We start from the raw sequence: 19,284 nt of genomic DNA on the forward strand, positions 1-19,284 counted from the left end.
AAAAACAGTTTTCTGCTCTAAAATCGACGAATCGGTAAAACACACAGCTATTCAAAATAAAAAAATAACAAAACAGCTGTGTATTGATATTCGAATTGTTTCAAATTATTGGTGGAAAACAAATAAATACCTGCAAACACTTATTAGTAAAATTGGGTACCTAGTGACTATACTATAAAGAACAGTTTATATTTTTAAATACAAATTTTCTAATTACTTAGGCAGTCCTAAGTAACATTAGTAGCTGAGTAGCAGCTTAGTCAGCTGAAATGATTATACTCCAGCTGAATAAACTGTATTCAGCCTGTATGAAAATGTTACTTGGGCGCACAATTCTACGTTTCAAAACAAATTTGTTGGCGTTGTTTTTGTGGCATGATTTGAGAAATCCGCGATTTTCGCGACAGAATTTCATTCACTCGCGATTTTTGCGCCGGGCGCACCAAATCCGCTACAAATCCGCGAGAATCGAGAAATTCGCGACTGTTGTAACAGCCCTGCGAATACAACAATATGCTTTCTTATCTTTTGTTCATTTAGTTCTCAAGTTTGAAGAAGTAAGGACTAGGGTTCTGATGTATGGACAATATCGGTGTAATTTCTTGGCTTCATCAAGGGATCCGATTTTGACTGACACCACATACTTCAAAGGGTATAAATAGCGGAACCTTTCAATTAGAATCCTTTCCTGTGATCAAGTTATGAATTACAACTGTAAGAAAATCGAATATTTTATCATTTCTCAATAGTGATAAGGTAACACGACATGCACTAAAAAAAGGACACGGGATATACTACAATAGATCAAATATTGGTCACAGTGGTTTATGTACCGAAAAAGCTCGCAAAATGGATTAGAACAACCACACCCACCGTTCATCGTGCACATTATTGTTGGAGATTTCAAACACTCCAGTCCGTTCGAATCTTTACCACTGTTTAACATTGTGCTTCAAGGGTCATGCGAAGAACAGGGCTTAATAGTCAAGGTACCATTCTCACTAGATCTAGTCAATTTGTTAGCTTCGCGGATGGCTTTACTGCAGGGCAATTAAATGATGGCAGATCTATTCACCCACTTGGAACACTCAACAATAAAAATTCTCGTCTCTCTTCAAGAACAAAAAAAAAACACCTCGGCAAGGAATTTCGGATAAATGACTTCAAGCCTTCTAATGGGTTAATTTGACATCTATTGAAATATTGTATGTGCATTAACGTACGACAAGAGTGAGTATCAATTAGCAATGGTGATTCATTTCTAGATTATTAGCCCTTCCAACAACTAACTTTTCCCACCATAATCTTGTAGATTTCTGTTTAGTAAATGCAAACAGCATCTGGAAATGTAACATACATACTTAACTGCGAAGGAATAAAAAATTGGGTCTAAGTGTAGAACATATTTCAATTTTACCTATTCTTAATAAATTGTAGAATATGATACTGGAAGAGTCATCAAAACATTTACCCATGCGCATAGTACTTCTGTTATAAATAGAAAACACTAATATACGTTGAACAGTAAAAGTTTTTCAAACATACATTTGAAAACACACCTTTAAGGGTTTTGCAACATTTTCAAACCATAATGTTTAGTTAAAAATCCGCTTACGTTCTACAGTTTGAAAAATACTTGTTCGCTTCACTTTGTGCGCTCGCGTTCTATTTCTGATTCTTTGTTCAATCCACATCGGCGTTCGTTTCGTATTATTTTTTTTAAGGAAGTGCGCATGCTCACGCAGCTTTTTCTTTCGAAATCACAGAGTTCTAATTTGTCTACGTTTGATTATGAAAAATATTTTTGAAATACCTTTTGCCTTGTAGTAATACTTTGATAGTCTAATTTTGTGCATTCGATCTACTGTTTTAGGGTATTTGTTTCGATTACGTATAGTAAGGCGTTATTAATTGCACTCTTTTAGAAGATAGGATTTGGAAACGATGCAATATGCGTTTCAAAAATTTGTGCGTTCATTCGTCAGCATTGGAGTCGTCAATATTACTTACGTTCGAGCGGATTCAATCCTTCAACTTGCGGTTGGCTTCCGAATCCTCGCGGATTCGGTTCAGAGCATCGGTTTTCACAAAGTCAACCGTCGTGTAGGGCGTACGAGCAACGGGGGGAGGGGCCAAGCTGCTCGATCCACCCATACCGTTGCTTCCGATTTGGTTCATTCCGGCCGACTGGCCACCGCCAATTCCACCATGGTGATGATGGTGGTGGCTGGATGACTTTTGAGGGCTGCTGGAGTGATCCAGGTCGAGGTACTGCAAGCGGTCGTCGTTTTTACCGGGTGTACGAGGGGAAATACCGGAAAAATGCTGGAATGAAAGCGGAAAAAAGAATGGGTTAACGATTAGGATTGTGACATTGGGTTTTTGGTATGCAATAATGTATGACTATAGATATCATTGCTCCGGTCTATTGTGAAGATTAGAAAAAAAAGTATGATAAGGTTCCACCGAGATTTGAACTCGGATCGTTGGATTCAGAGTCCAAAGTGCTAACCATTACACCATGGAACCAGTTGTGTCGATCAGCATAAATTTTAAATCATTTTTTAATCACTAGGTATACCATATATGCAGCATATATGCACATTTCTATTTGTTTTGGGTGATCAACCTATTGACGCCTTGTGATTTTTTGTGATCAAAAGTCTCGAACAGCAAGGGATATATTTTGAGATCACTATTACTTTTATGAATACAGTATGTAAATCAGGGTGTCTACTCGTCTACAGATATGAAATTCCCTGATATTTCCAGGTTTTACAAAATAATTCCAGGTTCAAAAAATACTCTAATTTCAGATGGATAAAAAAAAGACAAAACAAAATTTGATTAATTTCTGCCCGCCCGGGCTGAAAAAAGGCTAATGTTTGTGACAATATCTTACAATAAACTTTACGCTGTTTTCTAAAATATATTCATAACATTATAATCATATAACCTATAAAAAAATATTTAAAACTAGTGGGCCCGGCAAACTTCGTCTTGCCATCAAGTAGGCTGTTGAAAAACTCTATGGATCGTCCCATACAAAATGACTGTTCCGTTCACGCTCGTTTTTCCGACTTTCCCGGTGAATATCCTGCGATTTTTATACACACAAACACGTCGGAACACTTAACGAACAAAATGGAAAAATAATCATTCAAATCGGTTGATCCGTTCGGAAGCTATTTCGTGACATACAAACACCACTCCATTTTTATTTATATAGATATAATCACTTCATTGCATCGTGTTAATGATACAAACATAATTTGTTTTATGTATTATTCCTATCTGAAACACAAACAAACCATGAAACTTTTCAATCCTCGGATGATTTATTAATTTCTATTCGGAAAATAGCATCACGGTTAATTCAGACCATAGTTAATCAAACACTTGTATATTCCAGTCCGACTTGTATAACATTTAAATATTGTATTTCTGATATATATAATGAATTGTTTGCTGATTTTTTGCCTGAAAATGAGACAAAATAGGCCAAAAAGGTTAATACGTGATTATTTCGAAAATTATTTTAAGGAATTTATCAATAAGGGTATTCACTTAACAGCGTAAAACGCTGCGTAAATCATGGTTATTTGATTATATTAAATCTTTCACAAAATTGTGTAAACTGCACATGAAAAATTTCCAACTGTCAAAAATCGATCGAAGAATGCGTTCGTCGTCATAACAACTATTATCACAAGATAAATAAACATTCAAATAAATGATAACCCAAAAGTCCGCAACAGAAAATTATCTAAACTTTGATTACAATGGGATTATAGACCTGGCCCAATTAATCATTTTGTGAAAGCGTCTGGATAACAGCTGTTCTAGCTGGTGGTTCTTGTAACCAAGAAGTGGTTCTCAAAACTATGTATCAGTGCACAAAGGAAATTTATAGGATGCCACTATGAAACCCGATAGAAATCTTCAGGAAGACATCCACAAGAACTCTTAAGTAGCTCGCTAGGAGTTTACAAATTCTTGCCTTGAATTTCAGGATCTTACTTAGGATTCGAATAAAAATAGACATCTTTCCAAAAGTTCGATATGAATTTGTAGATTAGGAATAGCTTAGAAGATTCCGATTCTCAAGTTTCGCATGTTCACACCTTATTACCGGTCAATAATTTAGGCACTGAAAAATCACTTGAAGGAGCATTCTCTCCATTTGTACGAAGCTATCGAAAAAGCTGCTATTAGACAATGTTTCCTGCTGAGAGTTTTCTGTAGGTCAGATTATTTGAGTATCTCGGATTACGGTTCAGATAAAATGATATTTCCATGTTTTATTTGAGCTATAATTATTGATTTATTAGAACTAAAAGACTATACATGTTTTTATAATGCAATTATTTAGGAGACATCAGAAGCACTTTTTTCACAACCTAGAAATAGTGGAATCAACAGCACAATTAAAAGCAGTTCCGATTTTTTTACTGGCAGTAGTTATCCGGTTGATGGAACGAAAACAGTTTCCGATAGCGCTTGTGGTGGTATCTTCGCAACAGCAGGAAACAGATCTTCGAGTCGTTAAACTGCTTATGGTGAACACGACGGGTCTTGGAGGCTATCACCGATTCGACCTTGATGATCTGAATGGAGTGGGCACAAGTACGATGACGCGAAACCGTGTCGCTGTAGCACTGAGTGATAATACTTTATGCGTATCGGAGCCGAAATCGTTGCGCAGGCAGATGTCAAATTTCATGACGAGTACCTAATGGAGTCTTTACCAGGATGCGCTTGACTGAAACGATTTCACCGGTGGTTTCCTCGAGTTTACGCTGCTTTCACTATAAGTACCAGAAACGGCACTTGGTCACGATCTGGTTCGGTGCCAAGATGTTCTTCTTGAACCGGGGAGGGTTCCGATCCTTCTCGGGCAGCAATAATTTATGGGTTCCGCGAACAAAAATTCACAAAATTTTATGAAATATGACTGACTTTATACAATAACAAATTTTCCAAACTTCATTGGTCGGGTAACTAGATTATAAATTCGTCATTTGTCAACAATCACAGTCAAAAATGGAATTATTTCATTTGAAATATTTCTTTTGCCAACATTACGCAGAACCTTAGTTACGCAGCTTTAAGTGAATACCCCTAATGAAATTTGTTTTAGAAACCTCAACAATACAACCTGGTTTTTGCTAAATAGAGGGTGGCCACCGAATTTCGATTTTGAAATTCCCGCTTTTTTCCCGGTTTTCCCGGTATATTTTACTTAATTTTCCCGGTTTTTAATCCATTCTTTCCAACGACTTTAATAGACTTTTTCTATATCGTTTATATAAAAAGTACTGCAATATATTTTTTTAACGGTTCAAAAATTTTTACTTATTTTTTTCTTTGTAATTTGATTGTTTATCAATAGTTTGGAACAATAAGTTAACTATTAGATTGTTCCAATCTATATAGAATCTTATCCTGAAAACTATGACATGGTATAGTATTCATCTGAATCGATTTGTCTCGTGTTCGTCGAAAATCAACGAAGCCCTGAAGCTATCTATCATGGGAAAGAGATGGTTAATTGTGCTAATAAAACAGATCCTATTCTTGACACGACAGGAGTTTAATTTGAATGCTATTTGAACCATATTTACCAACAGCCCTTTAAGCCAAATTTAAAATTTTCAACTTCAAGTTTGAGGATCTAGAGAACCTGACAACCGTTCGCGTTGAATATTTGATGGATTGGTTGCATTCTGGTGATGATAAAACGATCAAAATTTCAGCTCAGAGCTCTGTTGAGAACCAAATAGACTCGTGCTCTTGAAATTATTGTTTGGCTTTGGTATATAATCACCTTAAGCGCATCTTAATGCTGAATTTTAGATAATATGGCCGACAAAAGCCCCAGTTATCTAAGTAAATCATCAATATGCCCAAGTAGTTCTTTAACGTAATGTAAATTATTTCAATTCTTAAACCTTTGAATTTTCTTCTCTAAAGCAAATAAGTTCAAGGTATGAATAAAACAAATCCGCACATGTAGAAGCACTTACATAGGGCTATAATTTATTTTGGAGGTAATTTTGTAGATCACAGCTTGAAGATGTTCGTTCAAAACGATTTTCCCGGTGATCTTCTCAAATTCCCGGTTTTTTTCGGTGGATTCAAATTCCCGTCTTTTCCCCGCTTTTCCCGTTTTTCCCGGTTCGGTGGCCACCCTGTAAATATAGCAACATAAATCAATTAAGAGATCATCATATATAATTCAAGAAAGCCAAATGTCCTCCAGCATTTTATCCGGTGGTTCTTCTATCGATTTCTTTAGGATATCAAGTATCTTTCAAGAATTTTTGCAGGCATTTGTACCTTGATGAATAAGTGATTACTAGACCCTCATAGACCCTTGAGGAAACTTTATTTTCTAGTTCAATTGTTAGTATGATTGAAAAAAAAAAAAAAACGAATCAATCGAAACTCTGGATAATATTCTGCAGGATTTTCTGAAGGAACTCCTTGAGTAACATCGGAATCCCTTATAAAATGCGTAGGAGTAATAAGAGGATCACAAAATCACAAAAAAAAAATGTTGCAGAATTAACTTGTATGGAATTCTAAATACACTTTAGAGGATTCTATGGGATTTTTTTTAGAAATGTTTGAAAGAACAACAGTAGTAATTCTTGGGTGAAATTCTGGAGAAATTCCTAGAAACATCTGAGGAACTCAGTAATGAAACACAAAGTTAAGTTTGCGGAACTTTTTGAAAATTTCTTATAAGATTTTCTTGAATAACCTTTCGAGGAATTTTTGGAGTTAACGTGCATGAAAAGACGTAGACATTCTTGTCGATTTTCTTGAAACAAAAAGCCTGGACATGTATTTTTATTTAAAAAAAAACTCGGAAATGAATCTTTGCGGGTTTCATTGGAAGAAATTTTGTAAAAATCTTTGGAAGATCTCCTAGAGTAACTACTGGAAAATTCAGTTGAAGAATTCGTGGAAAAATATCTGGAGGAAGTCCTGGGATAGCGTGTGAAAAAAAAAATAAAATCAAATTAATACCTGAGAAAATTACTGAAGATAGCCATGTTGAAATGCTCGGGAATTTCGAAGGGCAACTTTTGAAGAAATTTTTCAAGATATTCTTTGAAAATCGCTGGAAGAATATCTGGAGGAATTGATAGAGGTATCTCTGGAAGAATTTTTGGGGAGATCCCTGTAGAAGTATCTGAACGTATTCAAGATTAAATCACTGGAAAGCCACTAGGATAATTACTGAGGCTTTTCCTCGAGAAATTTAAGATGATTATTTTTAGAAAAGCGAAGGAGAATAGGCACGTAATAGTCTCAAAAGGTTACTCTGGAACTTACTGAATTTTGCATCAGAATTCACTGCAAACAAGATAAGGAAAATGAGATTTGTGATTTAGTCAAAAGAAAGGTCCTATCCTATCAAAATAAAAACCGAATTTCTAAAAAAAAGACTTGCTACTAGCCCCGAAATTTATAAATTGATTGTTTCTACACTTTAAATTGGCAGCTGGTAAAATTCCAGACTACTTTCTCAAAATCCAATTATTTTCCAGTTTTTCAAATTTCGAATAATTTAAAAATCGTGCTTGAAAATGTGTGAATTTATTAATGATCAAATTTAGACATATTCATAAAATTGAATCATATCTTGGGAAGTCGATTAAATTTCATACCCAAAAAGATTCTCAGCTAAAGAAACGTTTTGATAGCGGCGCAGCTAAAATTTTTGGGGGGCATTAACGCGAAAATCCTTTGTCATGAACATATTCTATCATGAACTACAACCTCACTGAAATTTCCCTGATTGTTATCGAAATTCCCTGAGAATTCCAGGTTTTTTCCAGGTTCAATAAAATTCCCTGATAATTCCAGGTTTTCCAGGTTTTTCCAGGTAGTAGACACCCTGTAAATGTTTTGACAAATTGGAAAATGGTACAGTAATCCCACACAGTTGAAACAATTTATGAATCACCTGATTTGTAGGGACAAAATTATAATGACATTTATATATGCAGATTAAAGTGATGCAAAATTTGAAATTTTGACTCCCGTATGCTTAAATGAAGTCAGTTATGATGAAAATCATTCTACCAAAGTTTGAAGTCATTTGAATGAAATTTGGCTGTGCACACGCCATTTGAAGTTTATATGGAAATTACTATGGATAAGGCCAACTTTCTGTGTTAAAAACTTTTCGTCATAATATTTTATGGAAAATTGAGCAAACTCTTCTCAAGTGAAATCTTTTCAACTACAACTTTGGCGAAGACCACATTTTGATTGGGGCCTGGATATTTGTAATTAATGATTGCAAAGTCTAAATCATGCTGAGATGATAATTCAATTACTTTCAGCGCAACACCGTTTTTTTACAAAACAACATAGTAGCCTGAATTACTTTGATCTATTCTTCCCATCAGGAGCTCCACTGTTGCCTGCCGAACAGTTGATGAAGCATGTTACATGCAAATCCACTTTATAGTAGTGAATAACAATTTATCCTGACGTCCGATCAAAATGTGAGGATCATCAGTTAGTTAGAGTGCTCTCTATAAATTATACAATCAACACGTGAAATTCATTCACTAATTGTATATCGTACACATAGTATAGTTTATCGATGATTACACTGTGACCTGCTCTGTCCCACTCTACAAAGAGATAATAGTTTAGTAGACTGGTCATAAGAAGGAGTATAGCTAAAGTGCCAATTACACTTATTCCAATTATCTTGTTAGTTGCTGCAGCTATGGTACTTTCTGCATGAATAACTTCACCACATTTGTAAGGATCACCAGTTCGTTAAAGGGTCCTCTATGAATCATCCAATGAATTTGTGAAATTACCATTGATAGGATAGTAGTACTACAGCAGTCAAGGGACACACTACAATTTTATACAATGTTTGCAATTCCAAAAGCCATATATAATCTAGAAGCGAATCATATTTAAGAGTCAGTTTGAGAGCAACCTAATTTCAGAGAAGATGGCATTCCGCGTCTTCATACTTTTCTTCGTTGTGACTGCATCTAACGCCTGTCGCGTTTTTTGCATGTTACCACGATCATCATCGTCTGACTTTAAGTTAGGTACTCATTATCAGTTGGTCCACTTGGTTAACGTGTATCACAACTCTCACCTAACCGTGATGGACAACGATCAACTTTGGGACAGTAATCGTCGAAAGATCGCGATCGAAAAACTCGGAACTACCAGCAGACACAAGTGGCGTTTGGTTCCACATCCTGGACTATTTTCGAAAATGTACAAGATCATTCATCACCATACCAACGAACCACTTTGTGCTACCCCAGATGAGTTTGATTCCGACAGCCATCGGCGGAACGTTGCTTCCTGGATTCCTGGACCGTACGATATGACGTGTTTGTGGGATATCAAACGTACGACTGGAGGCTACTATACACTGAAGAATCTCAAATATGGTGAGTACACGTACGCTGCTAAGAATGATAGATACAATGGAGGATTGCGGAAAGTTTGGAGCTGGAAGCCGAAAGATCAAGACGAGGATAAGGATACGCAGTTTCATTGGGATATCATAAAACTGTGCAATTGACAAGTCAACAGTGTCTCTTCTTCTCGCTAATTTTAGTATTTACATAATTTAATATGTTATTATTACAATAATTAAATAAATGGTTTGATTCCCTGAGGATATTTATTATTTAATTTATTTAGTGTTATATAAGTGTCATAGTTTGTTTTAACAGGATGAATAATTTTATTATTAACAAAATATTTACTGATAGGTAACAAGGAACAAATAAACATTTAGGAGAGAAAAGCAAATATAAACATTGACCATATTTGGTAGATTCAAGTTCGATATTGTTTTATTTTCCACGTAATTAGAGTAATTTCAAATTAGAAATCTAACGACATACCGCTAGAAATAAGCCATGAATTTATAGAGCTGATGAATCGCAGCAAGCTGTGTATTTTAAATTTAAAACGGCTGGTTGTGCTACGCCACCCGGGAAATAATAAAAAAAAAGCCATTTGTAATCGAGTTTGTAGCTCGTTGTATTCAACTGATACTGATCTTCTCTTCATCGTGGCATTGTTAAATAGCATGTAAATCCATTCCATTCCATTCCATGGCAGGTGAAGAACTAGCCGACATATGGCTAGTTCTTCACCTGCCAAACGAATGGATGTGCTAAAGTTCACCTAAATAAAGGAATTGAAAAAAACATTCGTTTGGCAGCGTCCTTTTTTCCAGCTTTTTACGAGCGCTAATGGCTGCCGCAAACAGGCTCGCTCTCTGGTAGGGATCAGTCGATCTGACGATTGGCTTGGGTTCGTTCATTATAAAACGTTTTTATTGAATAATACGAAAGAGCATGTTCTTGCCACTACTTTAGCAATTTTAATAACATCTATAACATTTTTAAACTTTAATTTTAAATATGCTTCCAAATATGAACCTTGACACTTTTGATCATGTTTGACCAGGTCCGTCCCACTCGGGCTCAGATTGGGTTCTAGTACTTCTAGTACTGCATTTGGTCCCTCGGCAGTGCAAAAGGTACCCAAGTTTGACAGATCGCAGTACACTTTCCACGGCATTCTAGATTACCTTATGAGCAATGAAATTTTGGGCAACTACAAGGGACATGGAGGTCTTTAATTTGTCTTTGGTTTGACGTTCACTTTATCAACAAAAATGCCACAGGGCTTTTAGTTTTACCAATGGGGTTGTTCCTTTATCTGATATTTCGGAAGAGACACGGAAAACAAAATGTACCCTACATTTGAGTTTAACCAAAGGGTGTGACAGATTCTAAAAAAAAAACAGTAGAAAATTTTTTTCTGGGACAAAAATCATTTAAAAATTTAGTATGTAGCGTTGCATCGTGGTTCTGAACATGTCCGGATCCGCGTTCACTGCCGCTTTTAAGGCAACATTCGGGATACCATCGGGTCCCGGTGCCCTGTTTGACGCGAATGATCTCACGACTTTAGGGGCCCAGATAGCCGTAGCGGTAAACGCGCAGCTATTCAACATGACTATGCTGAGGGTCGTGGGTTCGAATCCCGCTGGTCGTCTTTTCGTTAAGGAAATTTTCTCGATTCCCAGGGCATAGAGTAACTTTGTACCTGCCACACGATATACACATGCAAAAATGGTCAATCGACAAAGAAAGCTCTCAGTTAATAACTGTGGAAGTGCTCATAAGAACACTAATCTGAGAAGCAGACTTTGTCCCAATTGGGGCGCCATAAAGAAGAAGATCTCACGACTTCTGCCAGCCCTTTGTTCGTCACCCTCGCCATTTCTTCTCCATCATCTGCCACATACGGCGCTGGGGGCCATTGGCTTGTAGGATGATGAGGGAAGAGTACATCGATTACCGATCGCAGCAAATCAGTCAACTTCTCTTGGGCTGCTTTGGCACCTTAGAATGTGTTGATCATCGCTATTAGCCTGTCTCCATGATCTTTCTAGACACTTCTTCAACGGATGGAGGCTAGAGATAAATCTCTCATCCTGATCGGTTGTAGTTTGATAGACAATAATTTTAGCGTCTGCAATATCCATTACAGAATAAGGATTACATAATACACCCGATTCTGTTCTTGCACGGGGGATGCGTACCGTGCAAAAAAAGTTTTCAGTTCAAAATTTCAAAAACCGTGCAAAAAAAAGTAACACCATTTTTCGACGTTTTATGCAAAAATAAGGTTTTGGCGAAAAAAAATGTATGGAAACTTTTTTTGCACGGCCGTGTAAAAAAAACGTGCAAAAACAGAATTGGGTGTACTATACTTTAAGCTCGACTGCACCAATCTGGATCTTCATGTTGTTATGTTGTGGAATGCTTGCTTAGGTTCTCAATATGTTGATAATGATTATTTTCCTGCTTGATCATTTTTTTTCAATCATACTCAGAAGAAAATGTTTTTTTTTTCAACTGTAAGTTCTACATTCAGTTACCTTCAGCATTCCGTCTTTTGTTCACATTTCCGCGATGTCTTCGTTCAGTTCCTTCAGATTCGACGCCATTTTTAGATTCCAGCGGAACAGGAATTTGCCTTTAAAACACATGTGGTTTCACTTCCAATATTTTTTTGATTCAAATTTTTGTCATTAAGCTTATCGCGCAACATAACAATCATGTTGTTCGATGTCTTTCGTTAGTGTTGCTACATTTCCTTGTTCTCCTATTCTTCTTTTATTGCGACTTCGCTTTGCTGATCTACCTTTTGCACATCATTCTTATTATCCACCTTGCTGTCAATTACAGCGATGGGTAAGTGGGCAAAAAAAAACTCTTGCTTGTTTTTCAGGACTGGCATACTTTCTTCTACTTTTACCTGAATTTTGGCTGAGATATATACACTTACAAACCAGATTAATCGATTCTACGCTGATAAGTTATATATCTTTCGTTTCTCCTCAATCTTACCGGTTTGAGAAATATTTGAAGAAATCTTAGAATTTCTTTTTCCATCAAAGTTTCAATTGAGCTGATTAGCATTTCGTCGTTTATTTACACTTCTGCGATGTCTTCGTTCAATTGCTTCAAATTCGATCAATTTCCAGCCTTTGACGTTTGTTCCTTTTTCTCAACGATTTTGTTGGTAGAACTTATCGATGTAAACTTTGATCGAGCCCGGCTGCTTTCGACAACATTTTCCGATTATGTATTTTCCGTTGAAATTTGCTTTAAAAAAGTTGTGCTTTGGATTTTCAATAATTTCCGGATTTTGGCAGCTTCTTTCCATCCAGCTTATCGCGCAACATAGCAAATAGTTGTGCTTTGTTGTCCAAAAGTTTCTTTGGTGTTTCTACCATTTCCTTGTTCTCCTATTCTTCTTTTATTGCTTTGGCTACTTCGCTTTGCTGATCAACCTTTTGCATATTGTTTTTTTATTCACCTTGTTAATTACAGCGTCACAGATGTTCTATGGGCAAAAAATTCATGCTTATGTTTTTGAGACTGGCATACTTTTGTTCTATTTTTACCTGAATTTTGGCTAAGATATAGCGCAACTTAGCCAAAATGTTGTCCGTTGTCTTTCGTTAGTTTTCGTACCATTTCCTTGTTCTCCTATTCTGCTTTTATAGCTTTGGCTATTTCGCTTTTCACATCATTCTTATCATCCACCTTGCTCCTGATATTGCAATCCAGATTAATCGATTCTTCACTCCGATAAGTTGTCTATCTTTAGTTTTTTTCTCGATTTCATCGGTTTGAAAAATATTTGAAGAAATCTTATAATTTCCACAGATTTTTTTTTAAGTTGATTATGTAGCTTTAATTTGCTATCAAGTGCATCATGGAAATCGTGGAGAATCTGACGATGCCATAGACATTCAGTCAGCTCACCATCACGCTTGCGAATCTGACGAACATGTATCACATGTCGATAACATCATATGACAAGCTTAAAGTTGGATGAAGAATAACTTCAACGGGTTATTGATTTTTCGTAGATCATTCTGCACTCATCGTTTCTGTGTGTTCAATATAGCGGTGATACTGCCTTATTTGTTTTAAACAATTTCCTCATGTTTTCTAATCCGATTGTCACTTGTACTGTAACTCTGATGATGAACGGTTCAGAATGGTGATTGCGCGGAAGTTCAAATACTCCAACATGTCGCCTGAAGAAGATATGTTTTGAAGAAATGTTTCTGTTAGGATGCATCAGTATATCCATATATGAACATTTATTGAAATTTCTGGTTTAGATATATGTGCCTCATTTGTCTCGAATCCATCTGTAGGAACGTCTCGTAAACTTGCGTATGTGTCTGAAATTGAGAAAGACTTTCTTGTGGTTGCAGTTTTTGTAATATTTGAAGATATTTTAGAATTTCCACCTAATTCTTTGGAACTTTGATGGCTTTGAGTTGCTTAAGTTACCTTCAGCATTCCGTCTGTTAAATACATTTCTGCGATGTCTTCGTTCAGTTGCTTCAGATTCGACTCTCCAGCGTTTGACGTTTGTTTCTTTTTCTCAACGATTTCGCTGGTGGAACTTATCGATATAAACTCTAATGGTTCGCTGCTGCTTTCGACGACATTTTCTGATTATGTATGTTTCGTTAGAATTTGTCTTCAAAAATTTGTGGTTCCGACCTTCAATAATTTCCGGATTGTTTCAGCTCTTTTTCATTCAGCTTTTCGCGCAACGTAGTAAACAGTTGTGTGTTGTTGTCCGAAGCTTTCATTAGTGTTCCTACCATTTCTATGCTCTTCTATAGGGCTTTGCACAAAATTCAACCTCTCTTTTTAACTTTTATATAAATTGTGTAAACAACAAGGCCAATAAACGTCAAAATCCCATACAAGATCAAAACAGTGCAGAGGCCTTTTCTACTTTATTGCTTTAGCTACTTCGCTTCGCTGATCTACCTTTTGCGCATTATTCTTATTAGGGGAAGGGGTGGTAAAATGAACACCTCAAGGAAATCATCTTGTTTCTGATAGAAAAACGAGGAATTTGTATAGTTCTATCGCACACCATCAAATATAGGGATGTAATCTATAGCAACGACATGGATTCAGACTAAAACATCTAAATTTTCTCATATTTTCATCGCTATCAAAAAGCGATGCAAATGTTCGTTTTACCTGCACTATGTGGGTAAAATGAACAGCGGTTGGTGGTAAAATGAACATCACGCAAAAAATGTGAGCGAAACAAATATTTCTGAAAATTTTCATTGCCCTACCGAAAATACATCCATTAATGATTGTAACCCATTCAAAAAGAATTCTAAAGGTATCAGATTTGACATCAAATCATAACGATATTCACCTCACTGAAAACCCTCAAGTCTTCCGCGCTAAAAGTTACGTCAGTTTTAATTTTCAAACGTGGTTTTCTAAAATATTATTTTTTGTTGATATTTTCACTTCAATTGACCTCCGTATCAACTCGAAAACTCAGATTTATGCTCTAAATCGCCCGTGCGTGATAAGAATTAATCGAAAATGTTTTTTTCTCGGTAAAAGTCACGGTGTTCATTTTACCACCCCTGTTCATTTTACCACCACTTCCCCTATCCACATTGTTATTAATTACAGCGTATCAAACGATCTGTGGACAAAAATTTTCTTGTCGAGTTCTGGCAACCATGCCAATGAAGTATAACAGACGCGAATAGTGTACGGACGACAGACAGTATTTTAAGTATGCTAAGTTCATCCCGGGAGTTTGAGTTTGCATTAATCGAGTAATTTAAATATGTATGGACATTGTTGAAGTGAAATCGCGTAAAATTTGTTTCGCCGCGCTACATATTCTCCGACCGAAAATCATTGATGCAGGTCATTAGAAGAAAGCCATAAGATCCCGAATTCGCACTATTGTTTCCGTACATAGTGGTCTACTGTGGGATTCATCTTATATTGCTATATTCTCCCGCTGTTCGTAAACAAGTTCGAATGATGTCAACCAGAAGCCAAAAACCCATTACTAGTCCGGCTGCTACAACTGGATATACGTTGGAAAGTGTGATGACAATGCTTTCGAAACGTTTTGACGAAACGAATCAGAACATTGATACGTCTAAAGATGAGCTCAACAATAAACTCGATAGCATCAAAGAGGATCTTCAGAAGCAGATTATGTCGATGGAACAGAATTTCAGTGCTTTGAAAGCTGCCTGCGATGACGAGCACAGATCACTCAGCAGTCGTATTGATCAGGCCACCGAGAGCGTTCAACGGTTGGAGAACTGAGCTGAACTGATTGTTGCAGGGATACCGTATACAGTGGGATTCCGTTTTTGGCATGCTCCGTTTTTGGCATGCTCCGATTTTGGCACCCCCCGATTTTGGCAACAAAATGGATCCGTTTTTGGCAACATTTTTCAATTCCATTAAAATTTGTAATTTTTTGTAAATATTATCGTGTCTGTTGCTTTAGTCACTTGAATAGCATGTCAACTCCACACCGATTACATTCCAAATCTCCTTTTTCGTCGATGTTTCCCCAAATCTCACCAACTACTAAGGACTCGCGTACGCGCTTATTTACTTCAGAATGGTCATTGGTCATACATAGGCAACGTTTTATGACACCAATAACCTCCACCAGTACCTCAACTTAAGACCAATCTCTTTTCATAGGCATTCATATTGAGTAGGTGATACAATAAAAAAAACACTGATCTTCAAATTTGGAACAGCTTGTTTGAACAAAGCAACAGCACCGACATAAGAGCAACGAAAAATCTATGACTTACACAGAGTTACAATAATAAATTTTGTCTCGCTGTCTTTATTATTATGGATTTATATACATTGCGTATGTAAAAACACACCGCAATAATAGATACAAATATGTACAGCAAAATGTCGTGTATCATAACTTTTTTTTTAAATTTCATTTAATAACATGACTAATGCGAATACAGTCCAAATTACAATTTATTTTCAATAATACCATTGAAGCTGCGATAAATACGACTGAGAGTGTTTTTACTTTTTGTCTGTGGTATTGGCGTGTATATGGGGCCCAGATAGCCGTAGCGGTAAACGCGCAGCTATTCAGCAAGAATAAGCTGAGGGTCGTGGGTTCGAATACCACCGGTAGAGGATCTTTTCGGATTGGCAATTATCTCGACTTTCCAGCGCATAGAGTATCTTCGTACATGCCACACGATATACGCATGCAAAAATGGTGATTGGCATAGTAAGCTATCAGTTAATAACTGTGGAAATGCTCATAAGAACACTAAGCTGAGAATAAGGCTCTGTCCCAGTGGGGACGTAAAGTCAGAAAGAAGAAGAAGAATTGGTGTGTATATTGATCTTTCTGCGTCAACTATTTAAAGCTACGTTCTCTCTTTTTTATAGACTCTATAAGGCGTTAGATTTGTTAAGAGACGATCCAGCATTCTGTACAAGATTGTTAATCAAGAATACGGGTCTCAACATCATCAAAATGTTCCTTACGAGCTGAGTCTATGAGTTTCCTAACTGTAACCTGGAGAACCCTTAAGGGATTCTTCGTTCTTGTGGGACTTTTCAGAAATTTTCACGAATTCATGAGGATATCTGCAGATTCCCAGTGGACACTGAGAGCTTCTTGAGGGATCTTTAGAGTGTATAACTGGTTATGGAGTATTATGTCCAAAAGCTGGTGATTCCTAATAAACTCTAGGGCGTCCTGTAAATTTTAAGCGGGATAATGTGAATTTCTAGTAGTATTTTTAATATTTCCGGCGAAAGCTTGAGGATTTTGAAAAGGTTCCCAGCGGAATTTGAGGTGTGCTAGTGGTAGCCTAATAAAAATAAACTTTTATTTTTTTTCATCGGAGACTTGAGAATTTTCGGCAACATCGCAGCGGAATTCCAAAATGTTAACTCATAGCAAAATCCTTAGCAAGATCCTGAGAACTCTATGCGAGATCCTACGGATGCTTGGCATGATGCTTGGAAAGATGCTTCAGAGCTCAAGCGTTTTTTTCTGTAGATTTCTTATGAGAACCTGAAGACTCCTTTAAGGTTCTTGAGGTTTCATAACAGGATCCTGTAAATTTCACTTGATTTCATAAGGCAGGTGCAAATATAAGCTGAATTAAAAATTATTTCAAGTAAAAATTAAATTCTACACAATTACAAGACATTTATGCATCTTCTCATGCTCATGTTTGCCCTTTTGATACATTTAACCAATCATTATAAAATGCTTTACTTTATCAGAAACATAAATTGAAGGAGCAATTCCAAACTTACCGAATTTTCAAATTTTACGCTAAAGTTCAGAAGGTAAACTGATTTTAAATGTTCATTAAATTAGAAAAAAAAAGTCATGCCGTTTTGCAATACCCAGCGCTTTTTATTCGCAAATATGTACGTCTTTAAAAGAAAACATTTTTTTTTTTCGTTTTCTCTCATCGTTTTAAGAAAATGTCCAGTTCTTCAATTAAAGTCACTTATGCGATTATTGGTTTTACAAGGCCCTTTTATACAAAAATGATGCATAAAACTTCTAAACAAAAAAAATTGTTGACGTTGAGGCGTAAAAACGCGACCAGAAAATCGTTTGCCAGATTTATTATTACGGAGCTATAGATTCATAGTATAGTATTACCCTTCGGGAAAATGCTTCGAAGTGAACCTTTTCGAAATCTCAACGCCTTATGATTCCATAAAAATGATGTATTAACATTGTAATGATGATTTCAAAACCAAAAGTTGAAAAATAAAATTTGAAATATGGGTTCCGATTTTGACACGGTTCCGTTTTTGGCAACTGAAAATTTCAACTTTGTTGCCAAAAACGGAATCCCACTGTATTACCAACGAGAATCTGAGGGATTATATTCTGCATATTGCGGAAACGATTGGTTTTGACTGCAACAGAGGGTCCCATATCCACTGCAAGCGTCTACGATCTGGTAACCTTCCTGATGGCAGCGAATGTTTCATCCTCTTGCACCCGAGTAGCACACATGTTATAATTGAGCATTTTGGACTGATACATGACCAGATTTGGTCATATATGAGTTAATAATGCTCAATTATAACATATGTGTTGCTTGGGCAGTTCTCCGTGGTGTGCTTAAGAGACGAATTCTACGCGAAGTACTTATCCAAACGAGACCTAAAGCTAAGTCACATCGGTTTTTCCTCGGATCGTCGTATTTTCATCAACGAGAACTTAACTGTGAATGCTAGGGCAATCAAGCGAGCTGCTTTGAAGCTTCGTCGAGAAAATAAACTAGCTACTGTTTCGACTAAACTTGGAGTTGTACAAGTGAAGAAGACGGCGAATGGTCCTTCCATGTCTGTCGCATCTATAGACCAGTTAATGCAAATTTAATTATGCATTTGAATCTCTTAGTGTGCTTACTTATTGTTTGTTAATGTAAAAATGTTTGTAAAAGTTTTTGTTTTTGAAATTGTTGGAATATTGTAATTGTATGTGAAAAAATGGAGAAGATTATGTGTATGCAGCCTGTTAGTGTACATTGCTTCCCACACGGTACCTGATGTTATCATCGAGAAACTCCACACTCTCACAACACACTATCCCTAGAATTGTAATGAATACTGTACTTAAGAGTCAAAAATTAAACATATGCCACGCTAACGTTCAAAGCCTTTGTGCTCGACGGTTCTGCAAGTTCGAGGAAATCAAACTAATGCTGCTTGATTGCAAGATAAGTGTTGCTTGTTTCTCAGAAACATGGCTAAATCTTTCTATTCATGATCAAGCAATATCCGTTCCTGGTTACCATCTCGTACGTAATGATCGAGTGTATAAGAAGGGTGGTGGAATAGCCATCTA

At 36.5% G+C, this 19,284-nt stretch overlaps 1 protein-coding gene and 1 non-coding gene across 2 annotated transcripts in view; both read right to left on the reverse strand.

Moving 5' to 3' along the window:
* Positions 1-1,173: 1,173 nt before the first annotated feature.
* The window catches only part of LOC5570945 (protein daughter of sevenless), an 86,546-nt gene continuing 68,435 nt past the window's right edge, over positions 1,174-19,284 (reverse strand). Inside the window, exon 7 of the mRNA XM_021839757.1 lies at positions 1,174-2,325. Within this exon, the coding sequence (XP_021695449.1) occupies positions 2,023-2,325 (303 nt within the window). The 3' untranslated portion in view covers positions 1,174-2,022. The remainder of the gene's footprint in view (positions 2,326-19,284) is intronic.
* Positions 2,458-2,529, reverse strand: Trnaq-cug. Its single transcript has one exon. It is a non-coding gene; the product is annotated as a tRNA-Gln (tRNA).

This window comes from Aedes aegypti, chromosome 2 (assembly GCF_002204515.2).
Source record: "Aedes aegypti strain LVP_AGWG chromosome 2, AaegL5.0 Primary Assembly, whole genome shotgun sequence".
NCBI classification, from domain to species: Eukaryota; Metazoa; Arthropoda; class Insecta; order Diptera; family Culicidae; genus Aedes; species Aedes aegypti.